The sequence below is a fragment of the Mercenaria mercenaria genome, chromosome 4, assembly GCF_021730395.1.
Source record: "Mercenaria mercenaria strain notata chromosome 4, MADL_Memer_1, whole genome shotgun sequence".
Classification (NCBI taxonomy): Eukaryota; Metazoa; Mollusca; class Bivalvia; order Venerida; family Veneridae; genus Mercenaria; species Mercenaria mercenaria.
In genome coordinates this window covers 65717413-65737589 of record NC_069364.1, presented here as the reverse complement: position 1 = coordinate 65737589, position 20177 = coordinate 65717413, and the positions used below count along the sequence as shown (strand labels likewise).

The window sequence follows — 20177 nt, the reverse complement described above, 5'->3', positions numbered from 1 at the left end:
TATTATTTTATATTTTGAAGTTCATTTTTTTGTTCAGTTTGAGAAAAGTAGTGAAATAAAGAAATAAAGCTGTTGCTATTGAATAATGTACTAATTATTTTTGACACTTAATACAGTATTTTTTTACTTTTCAGGCATAAACTATCCTGGTTTTTGACAGCTGTAATATCAAATCATCTAAGCCATGGGAAACTTTGGTGGTCATGCTCTCCCAGGATCATTCTTCATTGTTTTTGCTGTCTGGTGGTCCATACAGATGTTCCATCGTTATTACTCAGCGAGGAAGAGTAATTCGAAATTTACCTCAACAGCCATATTTAAATGTTCCTGTCTGTGTGGAAAATGGAAGGATCTACCAGTTGAAGCTTACTTAAAGCTGATATTCGTATCAGTAGGATTTTTTCTTGAAATTTACACAGGATTTTCCAAAGAGTGGCGTTTTGTTAATCTAGGAAATGGGCAACATGCAACTATGTTTTTCTTCTTCGGATTCACAGGTGTTGTAGATATATTAATGTATTATAAATGTCCGTTACCTCCAAATATGGACTATATTGCAATGGCTATGGCAGTAACCTGTGAATTCGTACTTTTTAAATTCCATTTACATGGACGGACAGATTTAGACGTTCTCCTACACACGCTGTTGATATATGTAATAGTTGGAGCAATCATATCAGTTTTACTAGAAATGAAGTATAGAAACAGTTTACCATGTGCTCTTGCACGATCATACATGACACTTTTACAGGGTACCTGGTTTTGGCAGGTGGGTTGGATATTATATCCACCGTTTAAGAGTTCATTTCATTGGAATGAGGACGATCATGACCAAATGATGATAGCGACTATGATATTTGCATGGCATGGGGCAGTAGACATGCTTGTTATTCTTGGACTTGGCGGCATTGTAGCTGCCTATCATCGTAAATTTGGCTCATATATGGAAGAGGAAGGGATAGCAATGAAACGCCTTATACATACATCAAGTAATGGCGACACAGTTGTCCGGTTGAACGATGATGACAGTGAGAGTGATATAGAGTTTGAAAAGCCCACAAGAAGTTTATTGAACTAGATACATTCTAGCAGTTAGATTTGTCATACATTGTCATAGTTAGATAGGATTCTTTGATAGCATTTATATATACATATGCTTGATTTTCTGCCATATGAAAACAGCACACCTGGTTAGTCAAATTTAGTTAGAGATCTTTATTGAAATTTACACAGATATGTCAAATACAGTTAAGGATACTACTGATTAAGAAGGAAAGAAAAAAGATAGGTATATGTCACACATAATTGCTATTTATAAGCAGATTTTTTAATGCTCCCTTCTAAATAGAGAACAACACATTGGTCCACAGTGTCTCTTAGGATGATTGTGTTAAGTAAAACACCCATTATTCTGTGGATCAGTAAGGTCAGAGGTCGTGGTCAGAGACTAAAAATAGCTTATGATCGGTAGCTATAGAATACTTACACAATTACTGCCATCAAGTGTCCTGGCATGATTTTTAGCTCATTGATTTTTTGAAAAAAAATGATGAGTTATTGTCATCACTTGAGCGGTTGTCGGCATCGGCGTCGGTGTTGCCTGGTTAAGTTTTACGTTTAGGTCAGCTTTTCTCCTAAACTATCAGAGCTATTGCTTTGAAACTTGGAATACTTGTTCACCATCATAAGCTGACCCTGTATAGCAAGAAACATAACTCCATCTTGCTTTTTGCAAGATTTATGGCCCCTTTTGTACTTAGAAAATATCAGATTTCTTGGTTAAGTTTTATGTTTAGGTCAACTTTTCTCCTAAACTATCAAAGCTATTGCTTTGAAACTTGGAATACTTGTTCACCATCATAAGCAGACCCTGTACATCAAGAAACATAACTCCATCTTGCTTTTTGCAAGATTTATTGCCCCTTTTGGACTTAGAAAATCAGTTTTCTTGGTTAAGTTTATGTTTAGGTCAGCTTTTATCCTAAACTTTCAAAGCTATTGCTTTAAAACTTGCAACACTTGTTCACCATCATAAGTTGACCCTGTACAGCAAGAAACATAACTCCGTCCTGCTTTTTGCAAGATTTATGGCCCCTTTTGGACTTAGAAAATATCAGATTTCTTGGTTAAGTTTTATGTTTAGGTCAACTTTTTCTCTTAAACTATCAAAGCTATTGCTTTGAAACTTGCAACACTTGTTCACCATCATAAGTTGACCCTGTACAGCAAGCAACATAACTCCATCCTGCTTTTTGCAATAATTATTGCCCCTTTTGGACTTAGAAAATCATTTTCTTGGTTGAGTATTATGTTTAAGTCAACTTTTCTCATAAACTATCAAAGCTATTGCTTTAAAACTTGCAACAGTTTTTCACCATCATAAGTGGACACTGTACATCAAGAAACATAACTCTATCCTGCTTTTTGCAAGAATGATGGCCCTTTTTAGACTTAGAAAATCATGGGTAGGACAATATTTCTATTACACAAAAAAATCAGATGAGCGTCAGCACCCGCAAGGCGGTGCTCTTGTTTAATGGTCATTCTTAAGTATGACAACTGTTTTTAGGATCACATGGTCAAAGTTGCACCATACTCTTGGTTGAAAGTTACCTACCCTGTCACCTTTGACAGGATATCATGGGGGTGTTATAAACTGATACTGTTTCTTTTCATTTAAAGAGACAGTATGAGAAAGCTTGCAGTTGTAAAGAACTTGTGTGGTGGACCTCCTGGTAATGGAAACTTTTTCAATTTTTGAAATTTCTTGGTTTCTTTTTAATTTGCCTTATGAAAAAGATTTTGATTTTCCTTTGCAATTTTTTACCCATTCTGAGTACCAAATAGTTGGAAAGATTTTAATTTTGACATTGTTTTGTTGAATGATTTTTGCAAAACTTACAAAATACCTTAGTTTTAAGCTACATTTCCCTAGTATGTAACAAGTTCGTAAAATTTTGGAAGAAAAATGATAGTCCTGGCCATAAAACTGACATTGTTAAAGTACCCAAAAAATTCTAAAAGGTTCCTACTACCATCACTGCAGACATTGAGATAAATGTATTCATAGCTTAATGTATATCTGGATATTGCAAAATAAGCAGAAAGTCATGAAAACCCCAGATTAGATGGATTTACTAAGCAGTACATATAGTGCTAACATTATGATGAATGTTTGATGAATCCTCCCCAGTATTTTACATTATATGATTTATAATAGTTTATTTATATACCAGAAAATTATTTTTAAATTATCATTTTTGTATATTTTAATGTCATTTTGGAAGTCATTTTCAGAAGAAATCCAGTTATGTATGCATTTCACTGTCACAATATGAATCAGCATTATATTTGTAGGGTCGTGTTATAATAGCAGGTTGTATAAATGTCATAATGTTATTATATTTACCGGTATATCCTGCAATATTGTTTAGAAATGTACAACTGTGTACTTATTCTAGTCCTTACAAAATACTAGAATCCTGTAAACTTTGATTTTTGTGTATTTATTATTAAATTCTTGTATGACATTTTTAAGTTTTCATGAATGTTTTTTAGTTGTGACATTTGCAATGGTTATGGGGATATATCTTTTTTTTCTTTTTTTTTAAATTTATTAATCTTTAAAATTGCCTTTTTTTATTGTTGGGGTACAGTAAAACTGATACAAGGTATGTGTACTTTACCCATTGTTGACCTACTAAATTATTTATAGCCATAATTATGGCTATTTATCAGTCAGGAGTGTAACTGTTTAAAGTTATCGCAGTTTATAACCCATTTGAGTTATTGCTTATACTTTCATAACTCTGTTTCAGTTATCATAAAATATTATAAAGCCCTCCTGTGCCAATTCCGTATTTTGAATGTGACTAATGCTATTATTACCTGAATCCTTGACGTTTTATCTTTCCAGCTCTGCAGTAAAAAATTTTACGCAAGGCTGATAAAGTTTTACGCAAGAGTTTTAAAGCTATAAAACTCTTAACATCCCATTATGCTTATCAGGTCATGATCAGACTAAAAGAGAATTTGACTAATCACAGTTTGCTACTAATTTCACTATAAAGGTCACTTTGTAAGAAGAGCAAAAAGACTTTTATTGAATAACTTACCCGAGTTAACAATATTTTATAACTAATACAGGTTATAAAATGCTTGAAAAAGTAACTGAAATAGGTTACATAACTTACAACAGTTACACCCCTGACTGTTTATGTCTGCCAATAGCTATACATAGCTAATGTTGACCATTTATGTAATGTGGACTTTAAATTTGCCCAATTTTAATTTGCATCTTGTATCTCTTTATCATACCCTGTATTCAGTAAAAGTATTTTTTTATTTCAATAATTTGCAAAGGACCGTGCAGGACCAGACTGTATATTTAAAGATATGTATGTTCACAGTACAGTGAGGCATATCCATTTGATAGGCATGCATAATATAAGGGCACATTGCACATAATTGGCAAAGGCATGGGGACTTCAACCTTTAGCTTGCTGGTGGCAGGTAATTCTGCCTGTGCGACCAGTGCAGACCAAGATCAGCCTGCACAGCTGTGCAGTCTGAGCATTGTCTGCACTGTTTGCAATACAGTTGGTAAATTTTCAGTGAACACCCCACTGAATAAAGAGTACTTATCTTAATTGATTTATATCATTTATGCATTAAAAACTGAGAAATGTAAATTTAATTTAGTGAGCATCCCATTATGCTAAGCTTATTTTATTTGCTCATTTTACATCATACATGCATTGCAGATTTTGAGTTTCTGAGTTTCCCCTTGTTTTATATATTATGCGGGTAAATAGTGTATTAAGTTAAAGTAGTGCTTTGCAGATTCTTGGTGTGTAATTTTGTGCATAGTAATAATCACAAGTTTTATATTGGGCCTGTATCTCGTGTCTTCTATGTGAATTTTTGTTCCTTTAATCCTTTAAACTGTGGGTATTGTGTTAAATTTATTTCAGTGGTATGAAAAAACTCCTACAGTAGAAAAAGACAGTTTCCAAATACAATATACATGCATGAGGCAGATCAGATGTATGAAGACATGCATTCTCAGGACTGTTTAAAATTGTATAGAAAACAGAATTGTTCATCTTTGCTGCTTTAAATTGCTACTAAAATATAGTTTTATATCAGTGGACAATTTTGAAAGATATCCTGTGAAATCGTTTTAATTTCGTGTTTTTTTTAGCTCACCTGTCACATAGTGACAAAGTGAGCTTTTGTGATCACCCTTCGTCCGTCGTCCGTCCGTCAACAATTTCTTGTCTGCACGATAGTGGTTTCATTTATGATTTTATTTTAACCAAACTTGCACACAACTTGTATCACCACAAGATCTCGGTTCTTTTCTTGAACTGGCCAGATCCCATTATGGGTTCCAGAGTTATGGCCCCTGAAAGGGCCAAAATCAGCTATTTTGACCTTGTCTGCACAATAGCAGCTTTATTTATGATTTGATTTTTACCAAACTGGCACACAACTTGTATCACCATAAAATCTTGGTTCCTTTCTTGAACTGGCCAGATTCCAGTATGGGTTCCAGAGTTATGGCCCCTTAAAGGGCCAGAATTAGCTATTTTGACCTTGTCTGCACAATAGCAGCTTCATTTATGATTTTATTTTAACCAAACTTGCACACAACTTGTATCGCTATAAGATCTTGGTTCCTTTCTTGAACTGGCTAGATTCCATTATGGGTTCCACAGTTATGGCCCCTGAAAGGGCCAGAATTAGCTATTTTGACCTTTTCTGCACAATAGCAGCTTCATTTATGATTGGATTTTAACCAAACTTGCACACAACTTGTATCACCACAAGATCTTGGTTCCTTTCTTGAACTGGCCAGATTCCATCATGGGTTCCAGAGTTATGGCCCCTTAAAGGTCCAAAATTGGCTCTTTTGGCTTTTGCAGCCATATAGAGACTACATTTATGGTTTTATTTGATACAGACTTCCAAAATATCTTCAGCAACAATAAATCCTGGATTCCATGACAAATCAGATCCAGTCATAGTTTCCAGAGTTATTTTATATCTGATTACCTCCCCTGATTGTAGTCAAAATGGATTTATATCAGTAAGTACTTATAGTACTTATTGAAATTTCATTATTGTCATTAGTTGCACTGAGCCAATCAGGATAGATAACTATGGACTGATTTTATGTCAGATTACCTCCCTTTATTTCAAATTAAAATGGGTATGTCTCCGTAACTAATGAAGATACTGATCTGAAATTTCATTTATGTCAACAGATTTATTTGGCAGATCCTTCTTTTGTTCACTTACAATAATTTTCTTTTTGATTACTTCCCTTTTACGTTACTATAAATAGCTTATTTTTAGTAACTTTTTTATTATTGGCCGTAGGGAAAACCGAGACCACTTTTCTGTGGTACAACATGGATGGTACCTCCAATTTTTAGGTGTATTTTGACATATCTGTACCTTGTAAGAATTTTGTTTTTCTGTTTGGTAAAATTTCTTACTTTGTTGTTCCTGTCCTTTGGACTTAGATATTTTTTCTGAGGACCTTCTTGTCCTCAAGTGCAATGATAACAGGTGAGCGATATAGGGCCATCATGGCCCTCTTGTTTTATCTTGGGATATGAGTTTGTGCATGTAAACTTTTGAATAGAAAATGGATGGGAACTTAAGTTGTTCATTGGAATTAAATTTTCTTGATTTTCTCAACCATAAATTAGTCGCCCATGAATATTATTGATTTCACAGTATATGCATACTGGTATGTTTAAAATGATATAAAAAGATTAAATGTAAAAAGAACTTTTTTCCTGATTTCCCTTCGTAAAGTGTACATATTCTTTTTTTGATTCATAAGAGATTAATGGGGAAAATGCAATAGGGAGGTTGAATCAAACAATAATTTCATGTATGCTTCAATCATACTGAACAAATCATCTTGTATTAGTTCTGGGTTTGTTTTGTATTGTCTATAATGTAATCAAGTTACCCAGTCATTTTTGTTTGACTGCTTCAGTTCCTAGCATGTGAAATGCATTTAATCATTGTGATCAATGAAGCATGTGTTTCTGTACAAGGTCTTTTTGTTGTATTTTGTTGCTTTAAAGTTTGATTATGTGATAATACTGGGACATATTTTAATACCTGTAATGTGCAGGTGAATTCACTTGTAATTGCATACATTAACCAAAATATGACAGCTTATTATATATAATGGCTTTTTATTTACATTCCAAAGAATATAAATGTTTCATTTCCAGCATCATTTTTCAAAGAAGAAAATGAACATAAATAAAGTAAATAGTGTCTTTACTTATTGTACTCATACATTTAAAGTAAGTCTGTAAAGTTAGTATCCTCAAGTATTTTTTGTTGTATATGAAAGCTCCTTGACTTTGACCTATTCCAGTAAATCACATACACCCTCTTGAATGTGACAATGTCATTTTTGTCGAGCCCGCTTGCTGTGTCAGCTCGACTTAGTCGCCACTTTTGGCGGTTCAGTGTATGTGCGTGCGTGCGTCCGATTTTGTCCGGACCATAACTTTGACATGCATGGAGCAATCTTTACATTTAGCATGAATGTTAACCTCAGTGAGAAGGAGTGTCATGCACAAACCCCATGTTCCTATCTCAAAGGTCAAGGTCACGGAGGTCAAAGGACAAATTGAAGAATGAGTTTGTCCGGAGCAGTTCTTCTTAATGCATGGTAGGATTTTGATGTAACATGGCATGAATGTTCACCATTATGAGATGGAATGTCATGGGCAATAACCGGGTCCCTAGTTGTAAGGTCAAGGTCACACTTAGAGGTCAAAGGTCAGATACAAGAATGACTGTCCGCAGCATTTCTTTTTCATGCATAGAGGGATTTTGATGTAACTTAGCACAGTTGTTCATCATCATGAGACGGAGTGTCATGTGCAAGAACCTAGAATTACTTCCCTTTGTTGTTACTATAAATAGCTTATTGTAATTTTTTATTACTGGTCGTATGGAATTCTGTAGTACAACATGCATGTTACATCCAATTTTAAGGTGTATTATGACCTATCTCTACTGGTTAGGATTTTTATGTGGACTTAAGACTTTTTTTTGCACTCCCAGCCCTTCTGACAGCTGGTAGGCTTGACATGTTGCCCGTGGACATCTTGTATTAAGTGAAAAGATACATTTAACTATTAATTATTAAAGTCTTGGCAAAAAAATGATGTATTTACACAACTTTTCAAGAACTTTTACTAATACTAAAGTTGGTTCATTTCCATGTTTTGAAGTAAAAAGTTTTGTTTATCTATATACATACGAATATTTCTTCGTAATCATGCAAGTAGGAAATTTCTAACCTAGCTTTCCTTAAAAGGTTGTCAATCTCAATCAAGCTGTGTTTTATGACATTTTTTCACTTTTTATATCTTTTGATAGAGGTTCTTAATATTTAAGGAACAAACAGTTCTGTTACATACAGTTAGATCCCTATAAGAACTTTATGCTTTATTGTCTTATATTTATGTTTTCATCCAAACATATTGAGACATATTGTCAACAAACTAACCAAAATACATGGTTGAAAATGGCTTGTAGCTTCATAATTAATATAATTCCAATCTGTCTAGGTTGTGTAAACAAGATAAGCAAATGTGTGGTGTTATTATATTTGTATTCCTAATGGATTTCTGCTAAACATTTAATTGTCAGTGCAAATCTGTGATATTGGTAATAAAATTCTTATATTCATACCATATTTTTAGGCAAAGTTTTTTTTATCAACTTTATACTAATGCCAAAAAGCCTGTATCTTTCTTGGGCAACCTGAGGCTTTAAAAATACATTTTGTATCTGAAATGAAAGTCTAGCATATGTTAAGCACTCAGTGAATACTCTATCAATAAGCTTAAAATATAAATGAACAGCTGTGTTTTTGTTTGTTTTTGTTTTAATATATCCAATACTTGACCAAAGTCAGGTTGACCTTTATCACAGCAAAGTTTTAACATTCAGAATGCTATATTTTTATTTACCCTACTGTTCCATATTAACAGGAAGTAAACAAACAGCTGGTATATAGTTACGGTGAAATGTCTATATTAATCTTTAGTTGTGCCTCTTATGATAATAAAGATGATATTTGTATTGTAAAAACTTGTACTTTAATTGTAACAGTGTCAGCCTCTGAAATTTATATTGCAGGAATTTACTGAAATTGTAATAATATAAATTAACATAGATAAAGTTTGTTTGGTGTGCATGTTTTTTTGCTGTGATTTTTGCGGGTGCACTAAGATTTGTTCATGTCTGAATGCCCGTCCATATCTCAAGAAGTATTTGACCTTGAGTCAACAAGCATTTTTCAGCAGGTTAAGTTGTGCACCTGGCATTTTGTTTAAGATTTCACTCAACAAGACCAGAGTTAAGGCCCACTGACTTAGTCAAATTTATGCTTAAATGACCTAAATGTTTATGTCACCCATATCTCAGGAAGTATGTGACCTAGTCATGATACCTTATAGCAATATTAAATATTTAGCTTGTAAGGTTATGCTTGTGGGGTTTTGTTTGGGATTTCACTTGGCAAGGCTAGAGTTATGACCCTTGACTTAGTCATAAATATACATGAAGGGCTTAAACGTTTGTTTTGCACATATCTCAAGTATTATTTGACCTAGAATCATGAAACTGATTAGTTATGCTAATGAACATGTGAAGTTGTGCATCTTGTGTTTTATTTGGGATTTCCACCACCATCCCCTTTTATTTTACTGTTTCAGTTTTTTCTTTTCTCTTGTGTTTCTTATTGATGTTTTGGGGTGTCCCCCTCTCTCCCTATCAGGCAGATACACTCCAAGAAGTAACATATGGCTGTACAGTGACAGTAATTGGAGGCACATTTAATTTTACCACTTTGCTTCCTCTTTAAAGATGGATTGAACTGTGCATCTATCATTTTTTCTATGCAATATTTCTTCCAAAGACCGTTTGTTTAAATACATTTTGTTTCACTGCTAAGGGATCAAAACTTTGCTAAGAGTGTAGAATTCTTTTATTTGAGTAAGCTGTCCAACTGATATATTGAGGGATCGTTCTCCACCATCAAAATCTAGAAAGTTTCCATAATTACTTTTAATTGTGTTGCTATGACGTTAAACTATAAAAAAAGAAAATACACCACAGATGTAATAAATGTCTATTGTTTCTTTTTCTTTTTTAGATATACATAATGCATAATAATGAGTACTTATTTTTGAGGATGAAAATGTGAACGGCAAAGCAATTAAAAATATTAGTTCTGAGTAAGAAGTGTTCTTTCATGAAGTATGTTTGTTTATTGATAAAAATAAAAGAAGAATAGTAGAAGAATAATGTTATGTTTGAAACTGCGTACAAGACATACTTAAACATTTTTTATGCCCCCGAAAGGAGGCATATTAGTTTTCAACTGTCCGTCCGTTCGTTCTTTAGTTTGTTTGTCACAACGTTAACTTTTTGCATGAAGGCACTTTACTCGCGAACCGCTGCACCCAGGACCTTCAAACTTCACATGCTGATAGTACTTATTGGGTGCACGGCCCCTACTGACTTTGGGGTCACCAGATCAAAGGTCAAGGTCACAGGGGCCAACGTTAACTTTTTGCATGAAGGCACTTTACTCGCGAACTGCTGCACCCAGGACCTTCAAACTTCACATGCTGATAGTACTTACTAAGAACACGACCTCTACTGACTTTGGGGTCACCAGATCAAGGGTCAAGGTCACAGGGGCCAACGTTAACTTTTTGTATGAAGGCACTTTACTCGCGAACCGCTGCACCCAGGACCTTCAAACTTCATGTGCTGTTAGTACTTATTGAGTACATGACCCCTACTGACTTTTAGGTCACCAGGTCAAAGGTCAAGGTCACAGGGGCCAACGTTAACCTTTTGCATGAAGGCACTTTACTCGCAAACCACTGCATCCAGGACCTTCAAACTTCACATGCTGATAGTACTTATTGAGTACACGACCCCTACTGACTTTGGGGTCACCAGGTCAAAGGTCAAGGTCACAGGGGCCTACGTTAACTTTTTGCATGAAGGCACTTTACTCGCGAACCACTGCACCCAGGACCTTCAAACTTCACATGCTGATAGTATTTATTGAGTACACGGCTCCTACTGACTTTGGGGCCACCATTTCAAAGGTCAGGGTCTAAGAGGCCAACGTTAACTTCTTGCATGAAAGCACTTTACTCGTGAACTGCTGCACCCAGGACCTTCAAACTTCACATGCTGATAGTACTTATTGAGTACATGACCCCTACTGACTTTGGGGTCACCAGGTCAAAGGTCAAAGTCACAGGGGCCAACTTTAACTTTTTGCATGAAGGCACTTTACTCGCGAACCACTGCACCCGGACTTTCAAACTTCACATGCTGATAGTACTTATTGAGTACACGACCCCTATTGACTTTTGGGTCACCAGGTCAAAGGTCAAGGTCATCAGGTCAAAGGTCAAGGCACTGTGGGGGCATTTGTCACCATTAGTGACAGCTCTTGTTTATTTTATATCCTTTGAAATGGTTTTCTTGTTCTATCATTTGACTCTTTAAAGAGAGGTTGAACTTAATGGTAACTTAGAAAGATAAAATAATTAATATTTTATTTAAAATTTGAGATCACTCTAATTCCTATAGTTAAGATTTTTACACACATTCCACAACCTTGATTGCAATTAATATTTTCATGGAGGCATTCCTGTCTGTTACATATTAAATATTAGTTGGTCTCCAAGACTTAAATCCATATATTTAATGGAGAAAACATGTACTGTAAATATAAACTTTAAGGTTCATATTTGGGAAAATAAAGTTTAACAGGTACTTAAACCTTATCAGGGTTTGACCAAACATTGCTGAAGAAAACCTGAGGTGAAGTCTGTAACTCTGTATTAATATAAATCATCCTCACTCTTATGATATGCCATAAATATTGTGTACTTTGGCTTTAAAATTCAAGCTAGATTATTTTCTCCTGTGCTTAAATTTTCTAAGAATTTAATTCAGGTATTTCCTTAATTCTGTGCTTTTCCTGGTTTAAGAAAAGCATTTGTCACTAATTACATAAACAGTCTTTCTGGAGTTAAAGGTAGCCAGGTAGTCTTTTTGAAGTAAAAATATTAGCCATTTGTTGCCAAAACAGTCCTTTTGAAGTAGAAATATTAACCACATGTTGACTATACCTCTTTTTAAAGGAAAAGCATTAGCCATTTGTTGTTGCCGAAGCAGTCTTTTTGGAGTAAAACATTAGCCATGTTTTGCCTAAACTATATTTTGAAGTCAAATTACTAGCCAGATGCTGCCTATTAAACAGTCTTTTTTGGAGTAAAAACATAAGCACTTCTTGCCTAAACAGTCTATTTGGAGTGAAAAAAAAAAAACAAGCACTCTTTGCCTAACAGTCATTTTACCTAAACAGTGTATGCTTGGTAGTTGCTATCCATTTTCATTGTGTAAGGTCATTGGAATGAAAAATGCTGGTTACAAGGGTCTTAAGTTTCCAATTTAATATAACTTAGATACATGATATTGTATGAAAATGTTAAATCATTGTATGTTTTGCCATAGGCCTAGCTATTTAATTATAAATTATAAGAGTATTGATCAAAACCATCAGATGTTTCTATGTTTTAATTATCTACGATATATTTCCTTGGAGATATCCTTGATTTACATAAAATTGCTCTTAAGATTGTGTTCGGGATTCATGTCATTAAAAAGGCGGAAACATTTCAGACAGACTAAAAGGAAATTCTGTACAGGAAATCACAATACAGATGTTATTTCATATCTTGACTTTAAAACAACACTTCCTTACTTCTGGTGAAATAACAAAAGGTTATGCCATTTTTGCATTCAGTTTTAAGATATTTACATTTTCATCAGTTTCATTAAATAGATCCCCTTAAATATGTGAAAACAGAGCAGTTAACTTTTTATGCTCCCACGTTTATGTTGGTGGCATACAGTTTTGCTACTGTCCATATGTCCATCTGTCCATACTTCTCAAAATCTTTTGTGTCCAACTACTCCCACACTATTAGCTTGATTTACTTGAAACTTTTACAGATGAACACGCTTAATATGCAGTCTCATGACCATAAAGGAACTTTTGCTGTGACTTTTTTACCACAGTTATGGCCCTTTGATAGTTTTGCTGTATAAAGTATAGAGAAAAATCTTGTTTGTCCAACTCCTCAAACACAACTGAAAGGATATGTGTGAAAGTTTCACAGATGAAGAGCCTTAATGTGAAGATTACTACAAATAAAAGACTTTTTCTGGGGATTTTATGGCCCTTTATTAATTTCACAAAATAGGCCACAGTGAAGAAATTTGGTGTATTCAACTCCTCACTTTTAAGGAATGGGTTCGAAGTTGCTCAGGTGCACAACCTTATCTGGATACAATTTGCTTCAAACGTTTAGTCAAACAATCTTCATGTGAAAATGGTCTGTACTAAGACTTTTGCTATTACAGGATGATGCAGTATGAGTTTTTGTTCTGTTATTAATTAAAGTAAACATTTTACTTCGTAGAACTTTTGCTTTCAGTTAGTCTATACTTTGCGAATATCTAAAGGCAGAAAGTAACTACCAATTCTTCAAGTGACTGCTATGTGAATTATCTGTTAATGCTATGTGAATTATCTATTAATGCCATGTGAATTTGTCTGTGGATGCTATTTAATCAGTCGGGTTAACTGCCTTGTAAGTGTTTAGTGACTGCTATGTGATCAGTCAGTGACTACTCTATCATCAGTCACTGATTGCTTTGTAAAAAGCACATTGTTTATGTCTTATCACGTCTGCATAAAACCATTTTTTGTACTGTTGAAGACCTTTCTTTTTTTTGAAAGCAGGTAAACTATATCCAACATTACCCAGGAAGTTCCTCATATAGATTTGGCCTCATTTAACTGGGGGCTAGTTTTATACTGAGTGTTACAACTTACAATAGAATTTGTAAGCTGAGAGAAGTGACTATGTGACTTTACATCTTTAGACAAAATAGGACGAAATCTTGTTTATCTTTGTTTTGAAAGCAGTCCAGTTATGATGACCACTTCTTGGCAATTTAGGAAATAGTGTTTTGAAAAATGCCAGTTAAATTGTTTACAAACAAAAATGTATATGTTTCAGTTTGAATGAAATATGTTCAAGAAATGCAAATACAATGAATAAAAATATGATGTGAAAGTTCGATGTCCCAGGAAACAGTAATCTTGGGGGTAGTTTTCCAAATCCTGTGTTTTAGAATCTTGTTGTAAGGTTCCTGCTGAATAAACTGTGATTCCATTTGAGCCGTGCCATGAGAAAACCAACATAGTGGGTTTGCGACCAGCATGGATCCACGCTGTTTGCTTTTAAAACGTATTGGAATCAGAGAAACTGTTAGCGAACAGCATGGATCCTGACCAGACTGCGTGGATGCGCAGGCTCGGATCTGGATCCATGCTGGCCGCAAAGCCACTATGTTGGTTTTCTCATGGCATGGCTCATTTATCATTGAATCTTGTATACATTTCATGCATTCTGTCTATACTGCTTGAAATACTTTATTGATCATTACATCATAACATCATATAGTCTTACAGAATATTTTGTTTTGGATATTGTTGTTGGCATAAATTGTTTGTTCTGTTAGTGTTGATGTTATGATATTGTTATATATTTAATGTTTGTATTGAAGAGATGATACTGTGTATTTACTTCAATAGTGTTTTTAAATCAAAGTTGAATGCTAGTTGTACTTCATTCTCTTTCTTGAACTTAAGTTTGTATCATGTTGCAAAAATAACATAACAAAAATCTCTTGACCAATTTTGGCACAACTGGTGCTTATTGAACTGCATAATTAAAAACTCCTTCATGTATTATATCACAACCTCGAAGTTGTACAAAGTGTTTAAGGACAGCTTGAGTATAGAAAGTTACCCTTGCATTGTCATAAGATGCGACTGATAGGGTCTTATATCTGGTTTTGCTGTACCTCTATGATTCCATCAGGTATTGAAGTTTTTATGCTATATATCATGTCTATTTTGATACATTTGAGATGTGAAACCAAACTTTTTAGTCTTTTTTGCCGCCATATAACTTGTACTGGGTTGGTGTGCCCTAAAACCTAAGTAATTAACAAGAACCTCTCAATTATTTTTTTCAAAAATAGAAAACCAGTAAATTAGATAACCTGCAGTAATTTTATAGATTATACAGTACAACCTCTCCTGAGCGGCCCTCTCTTAAGCAAAAACCTCTCTATAGCAACATCATCAAAAATTTCCCTAACCTGAAATATACTATTAAATTTACTTCTCCAGAACAACAACCTCTACATAACAGTCAATTTATATCTCCCAAAGGGTGTTGCTCTACAGAGGTTCCACTGTATAGACCTTGGAGTCAGTTCAGTTACCTGACCCCATTAAATCGTTTGATGCCCTTACTGAAAAAAGCATACGCAAGTGAATTTTTAATCCTTTCTTTGAGACTGTATTAATTATGACTTACTAGTAATTATTCATCTTTGCTCAATAGTCTTTCCATATTGACACAATATTTAGCTGAGACACAAAGCAATAAGTCAAAATCTTTCCATTTATGTTTAAAATATTTTTATTAAATTATTTTTTCTACCTCAAGATCTTTATGTCCAGACTTGTGACTTAATAATGTCAGTGAAATATTTTAGGTAATCATAGTATATTTGTCCAAGAGGGTTTATTTTCAGAAAGTATGTTTTACATTACTGAAACAAATGTAAAAAACTTGATGGTTGTTCTTGGCAGCATGTCATACTATACAGCGGTGTACTCATCCTTCGTACTTTTAACAGGAATTAAGAACAAATCATATGCTACGCAATACGTTAAACTCCCATTTCGTGCAGTAGATTGACCACAAGGCTGTAGACTAAAAGGTCTCTAGTTTCATAACGGGCGAGGGCAGTTTGAGACAATATGCTAAACGTTGTTTGATTCATATTATGATTCTTTTTGAAGTTGTAACTATACGGCAATAAGTTGGCTCCATTTCAGGGAAACTAGACATGAAAGTTGACCACCGTCTCATAAGTGAAAAACTGTTAAAACCTCTTTTTAAACCCATACCAAGCAAATCATTGTGACACAGTGCAAATATTAAACACTTACTAAGGGTATATGATTCGTCTTGCACTTTGATAAAGGTTGAACAGTTTATATCCATACTTGTAATGTCGCTAGTACAAACAATATAAAACAAACAATATCTTAAGAAAATGTGGGTATTTAGGAGTCAATTTCTTATATAAACATGGGAAGACTATCTGATCTTATTGATATGGTTATAGTTTAACATTGGGAACAGCATTAAACATGAGGGTTAAAAGTCCCTAGACTTCATATATTACGAGATTTTCCTATTGTGATGAATACCCCGTAGTACAATCTGAAGAAGAAAAAGATGCTGTTTATATGTACTCCTGTCTGTGTACATGATTTGAGAAAACTTTGTTCAGATTCTTCTAAGATAATCCTTATTGAAGATGTCATGAAGGTTTTGTGATTGAGTTTTCTGAAGATCTAGTTTATCCTTTGTCTTAGTATTACTTCTTATGGTTAAAAAGTGATATATCTACCCAAAACAGTTGTTTGCTATGGTAGTCCGTTCGTCTGTCACAAAATCACGCTCCCCCCCCCCTTTCACTTTTTACCCCCTTGGACGATTTTAAAAATTATTTTTGGTACTGTATTTATCGCGTTGAACGCACATTTCATTCATGTGGGTTCAAGGTCAAGGTCAGATGTACAGATGTAGTAATTGTGTCTGTTGTACATCTTTTTATCACTTTGAAGCATTTTCAAATTACACACTGCAAATGTTTGCCAAAACGTGACAACGTGTACTTTCAGTCATGTCAGATCAAGGTCAGGGTCAGGTGGTAAGTCCACGTGTCAGCGCCGTATCTTTTTAACCAAATAACTAAGTACAATTGTAAATATGAGGCGATTTGCAGAATGCAATCTTCATTTGCATTGAAATGGAGTGTAACAGGGTTATTAGGTTTATATTCGCATCACTTTTTGAAATAAAATCATTTAATTGGTATAACATAGACAGTTAACAGCAAGGTTAAAAGTCAAATTCTGATTCTGTATAGTAGTTTAAGGTATTTTTTGTTAATTACATGTAGGCAATATTTGGACAATAAACTGTTAGATGTTAGAGTATGAATGATAATATTGTGTATTGTTTTGAAATGTCGGTGTTAGTTTTATCTATTTATTTTTGACCAGCTTGGTCGTGAATTCCAGAAATAAAGTACATATCATTATAATAACAAATACTTGTTGAATTGTTCATTACATATGTCAAATGCCTAGATGAGGCTTCGTGTCCGAGTGGTGAAAGTCGCTGAATTCAAATCTTTTGTCCCGCATCGATGTGGAGTCGAAACCTCGTCTGCGGTGTAGTATTATTTTACGGAAGGTCGGTGGTTCTATCCAGGTGCCAGTCTTTCTGAAATAATGCTCAAAGGGTCAGCTAGTGTCTTTCTACATCATGCAATGCTGAAAAGTAAATTGTGTCACGTTGATCGTGTTGATTTGCGTCCAAACCCAACAAAAGATATACATACCAGACACCTTGAAGCTATGCATTATCTGTTTCGGCACAGAACACATCCCAGACTTTTTGATAGTTTCGAAAAGATTAATGCGAGTCAGTAGTAAAATGAATGTAACAACATTTTGATCCTCTAGAAATCGGCAACATTGGCGAAAATGAACCTGATTTTCCAGAAGTCCCGCTTTGTTACTTCTGCAACTTATGGTCTAGCTAGTATTAGTACATATTTCAGTACGAATTACAAATTCATAAAGCGACGAAGGCTCATGACAGTCTGTATTAAATAATGAAATAAAACCAGTCTTATAAATACTTTTGCAAGTCTGATAAATACAGTCGTTGCAATACTCTCCATAGGCAGTGAAACATGAGCAGAGCAGATAAAGATCGTGGATGCGGATGCCTCAGGTCATGATGAAATGGAAGTAGATCTAATAGATTAATTATTTAAAATGTGACCACGGTCAATGGGCGATGATGCAAATGTTAACACCATTTCCCTCTGTGCCAATTAATCAATAGATTTTAGATCAGATATAAAAGCAGATGCAAGTTTTTCCAGGATAAATTCATCGGAGATTAATGTCTGCTTTTTGTACTGTTAACTTTATGGGGTTGAATATTGAGCATCTAATTGCTTACAATGAAGCAACATGCATTTAATGTCACGCCGATGCTATCAGATATAGTCAATTAAAACAGTGATCAGTGTTTATGGTTTTGCATTGTTATTCAATCTTGAATTTATAGCAAAATTGTAAAGGGAATTTATTATCTTAAATACGGTTGATTCTTGTCACTAGAATCATTGATTGTTGAATTTCCAGCACTTACTAACATTTAGTTGGTAAACTAATATTTGTTTTCACACATTAAATCTCTAAATGATACAGGTTCTACCACACTTACTCAAGTTACTGGATTTCTATTTGGTATATGTAACATTTTAAAGATGTTTATACTGAACATAGCCTAAGTAAGTGGGATACCGACATCAAATAACGCCCCCCACCCCCGCCCCACCACCAGTACTTGCAGCACTAGCTAGTGAGTATTGGTTTCATATTTATTGAAAGGCTGAATTAAAAAAGCCCCATGTGCTTCTGGGACGATCGATGTATGAAAAGAACTGGAACCACTGCCTTACCATTGCATGATCGTTAGAGGCGACTAATAGGGTCTTAACACTTGGTTTTGCTGTAACTCTGTGATTCCAGCAGGTATGCAAATTTTGATTCCATACCTCATGTTTTTATTTCGATGTAAATGAGATGTGAAACCAGAATTTGTAGTCCTGTTTGGCGCCATATAACCTATACTGTTTTGGTGCGCCGTAAAACCCAAATAAATAAATAAATAAATAGAATTAAATAAACTGAACAGGCAGGCCTTCTATATGACTGGGCATACAACCAACAAAAGCACAGCCTGTGGGTGCAAATGCTCGTTCGTGAGTGCTTGACAAACGGCAGTATGCAAGAAGATTTGTAGTTCTTGACCTTAATCACATATTGATGACAAAAATGTATAAGTTTCAACGCTATAGTATTCAAGAAAAGTGAACCTACAAAAGGTCATAATTCATAACAAATGCAAGAGAGAGTCATGGACCTGAAAAAGTGGACCTTTACAAAAATCTTAACAAACGCCGACGCCTCAGATGAAGTGATGTTAATACCTCGTAGATTTTCATCCATTAATTGTGTTATCGTTTACGGCAATATATACAGTGTTTCAATGGCGTATAGGTATTTTTGTTTTGAGAAACACACATATCAGCTGTATTATGACATATATTTCTGTGGATTTAACGATACTTTAGATAAAAACCAGGAACTGTATTTTCATCGGAAGGCAAATTTGAAATTACAATTGAACGTGGACACGTCTTTTCAAGTTTTTTGTTGTTGTATTTTGATGTTGAAAATAGAATTATCTTGACATTTATTTTGTTACTAATGGAAAGCAAAACTTTTATTTTTTTGGATTGAGTGTTTTTTGTTGTTGTTTTTTGTGCGTTTAGATGGGTATAAACCACATTGACACTTCTTGCGAATCATCCAGGAATTGCTACTGCATATAATCAGTGCTGGAATCTTATTCGCAGTTTACAGCGCAATAGACATCAGGCATGGGGTTACCGATATGAGTAAAGTCAACGGAAACGTCAGTCCGACGTGCAAGAAGATACAGTTGTGTAGAAGCAGGCGAGATCGGGTCCCCGACTTTGATAGTACCATCAGCAAGACAAGTTCTTTAAACTAAAGGTATGCTAAACATGAAATATGTAATAAACACATTTAAAAGTTAGCAGAGTTGCATTATTGGAAAATGCCTGTTTGGTTAGCAGAGTACATAGTTTTTGAAAGACTATGAAACAAAAGGTAGTGAGTTCGATCCCCGGGCAAAGTGTATGTTCCTGATGATAACCTGACACAAGGTAATGTGTCTGAAATCATTCTTTCTTTGCCTCTGATCTATGTGGGAAGTTGTTAGCTACCTGCAGAGAACGAGTCAGAATTAAACAGGATTCAG

General features: G+C 34.6%; 1 protein-coding gene across 4 annotated transcripts in view; it reads left to right on the top strand.

Moving 5' to 3' along the window:
- LOC123552029 (transmembrane protein 45B-like) overlaps nucleotides 1-17359 on the top strand; it is a 39453-nt gene extending 22094 nt beyond the window's left edge. For all 4 annotated transcript variants that reach the window (XM_045341404.2, XM_053541555.1, XM_045341408.2 and 1 more), the window contains exon 2: nucleotides 135-17359. In XM_045341404.2, coding sequence (XP_045197339.1) covers nucleotides 185-1078 — 894 coding nt within the window. In that variant the 5' untranslated portion in view covers nucleotides 135-184 and the 3' untranslated portion in view covers nucleotides 1079-17359. The remainder of the gene's footprint in view (nucleotides 1-134) is intronic.
- The last annotated feature ends 2818 nt before the right edge of the window (nucleotides 17360-20177 follow it).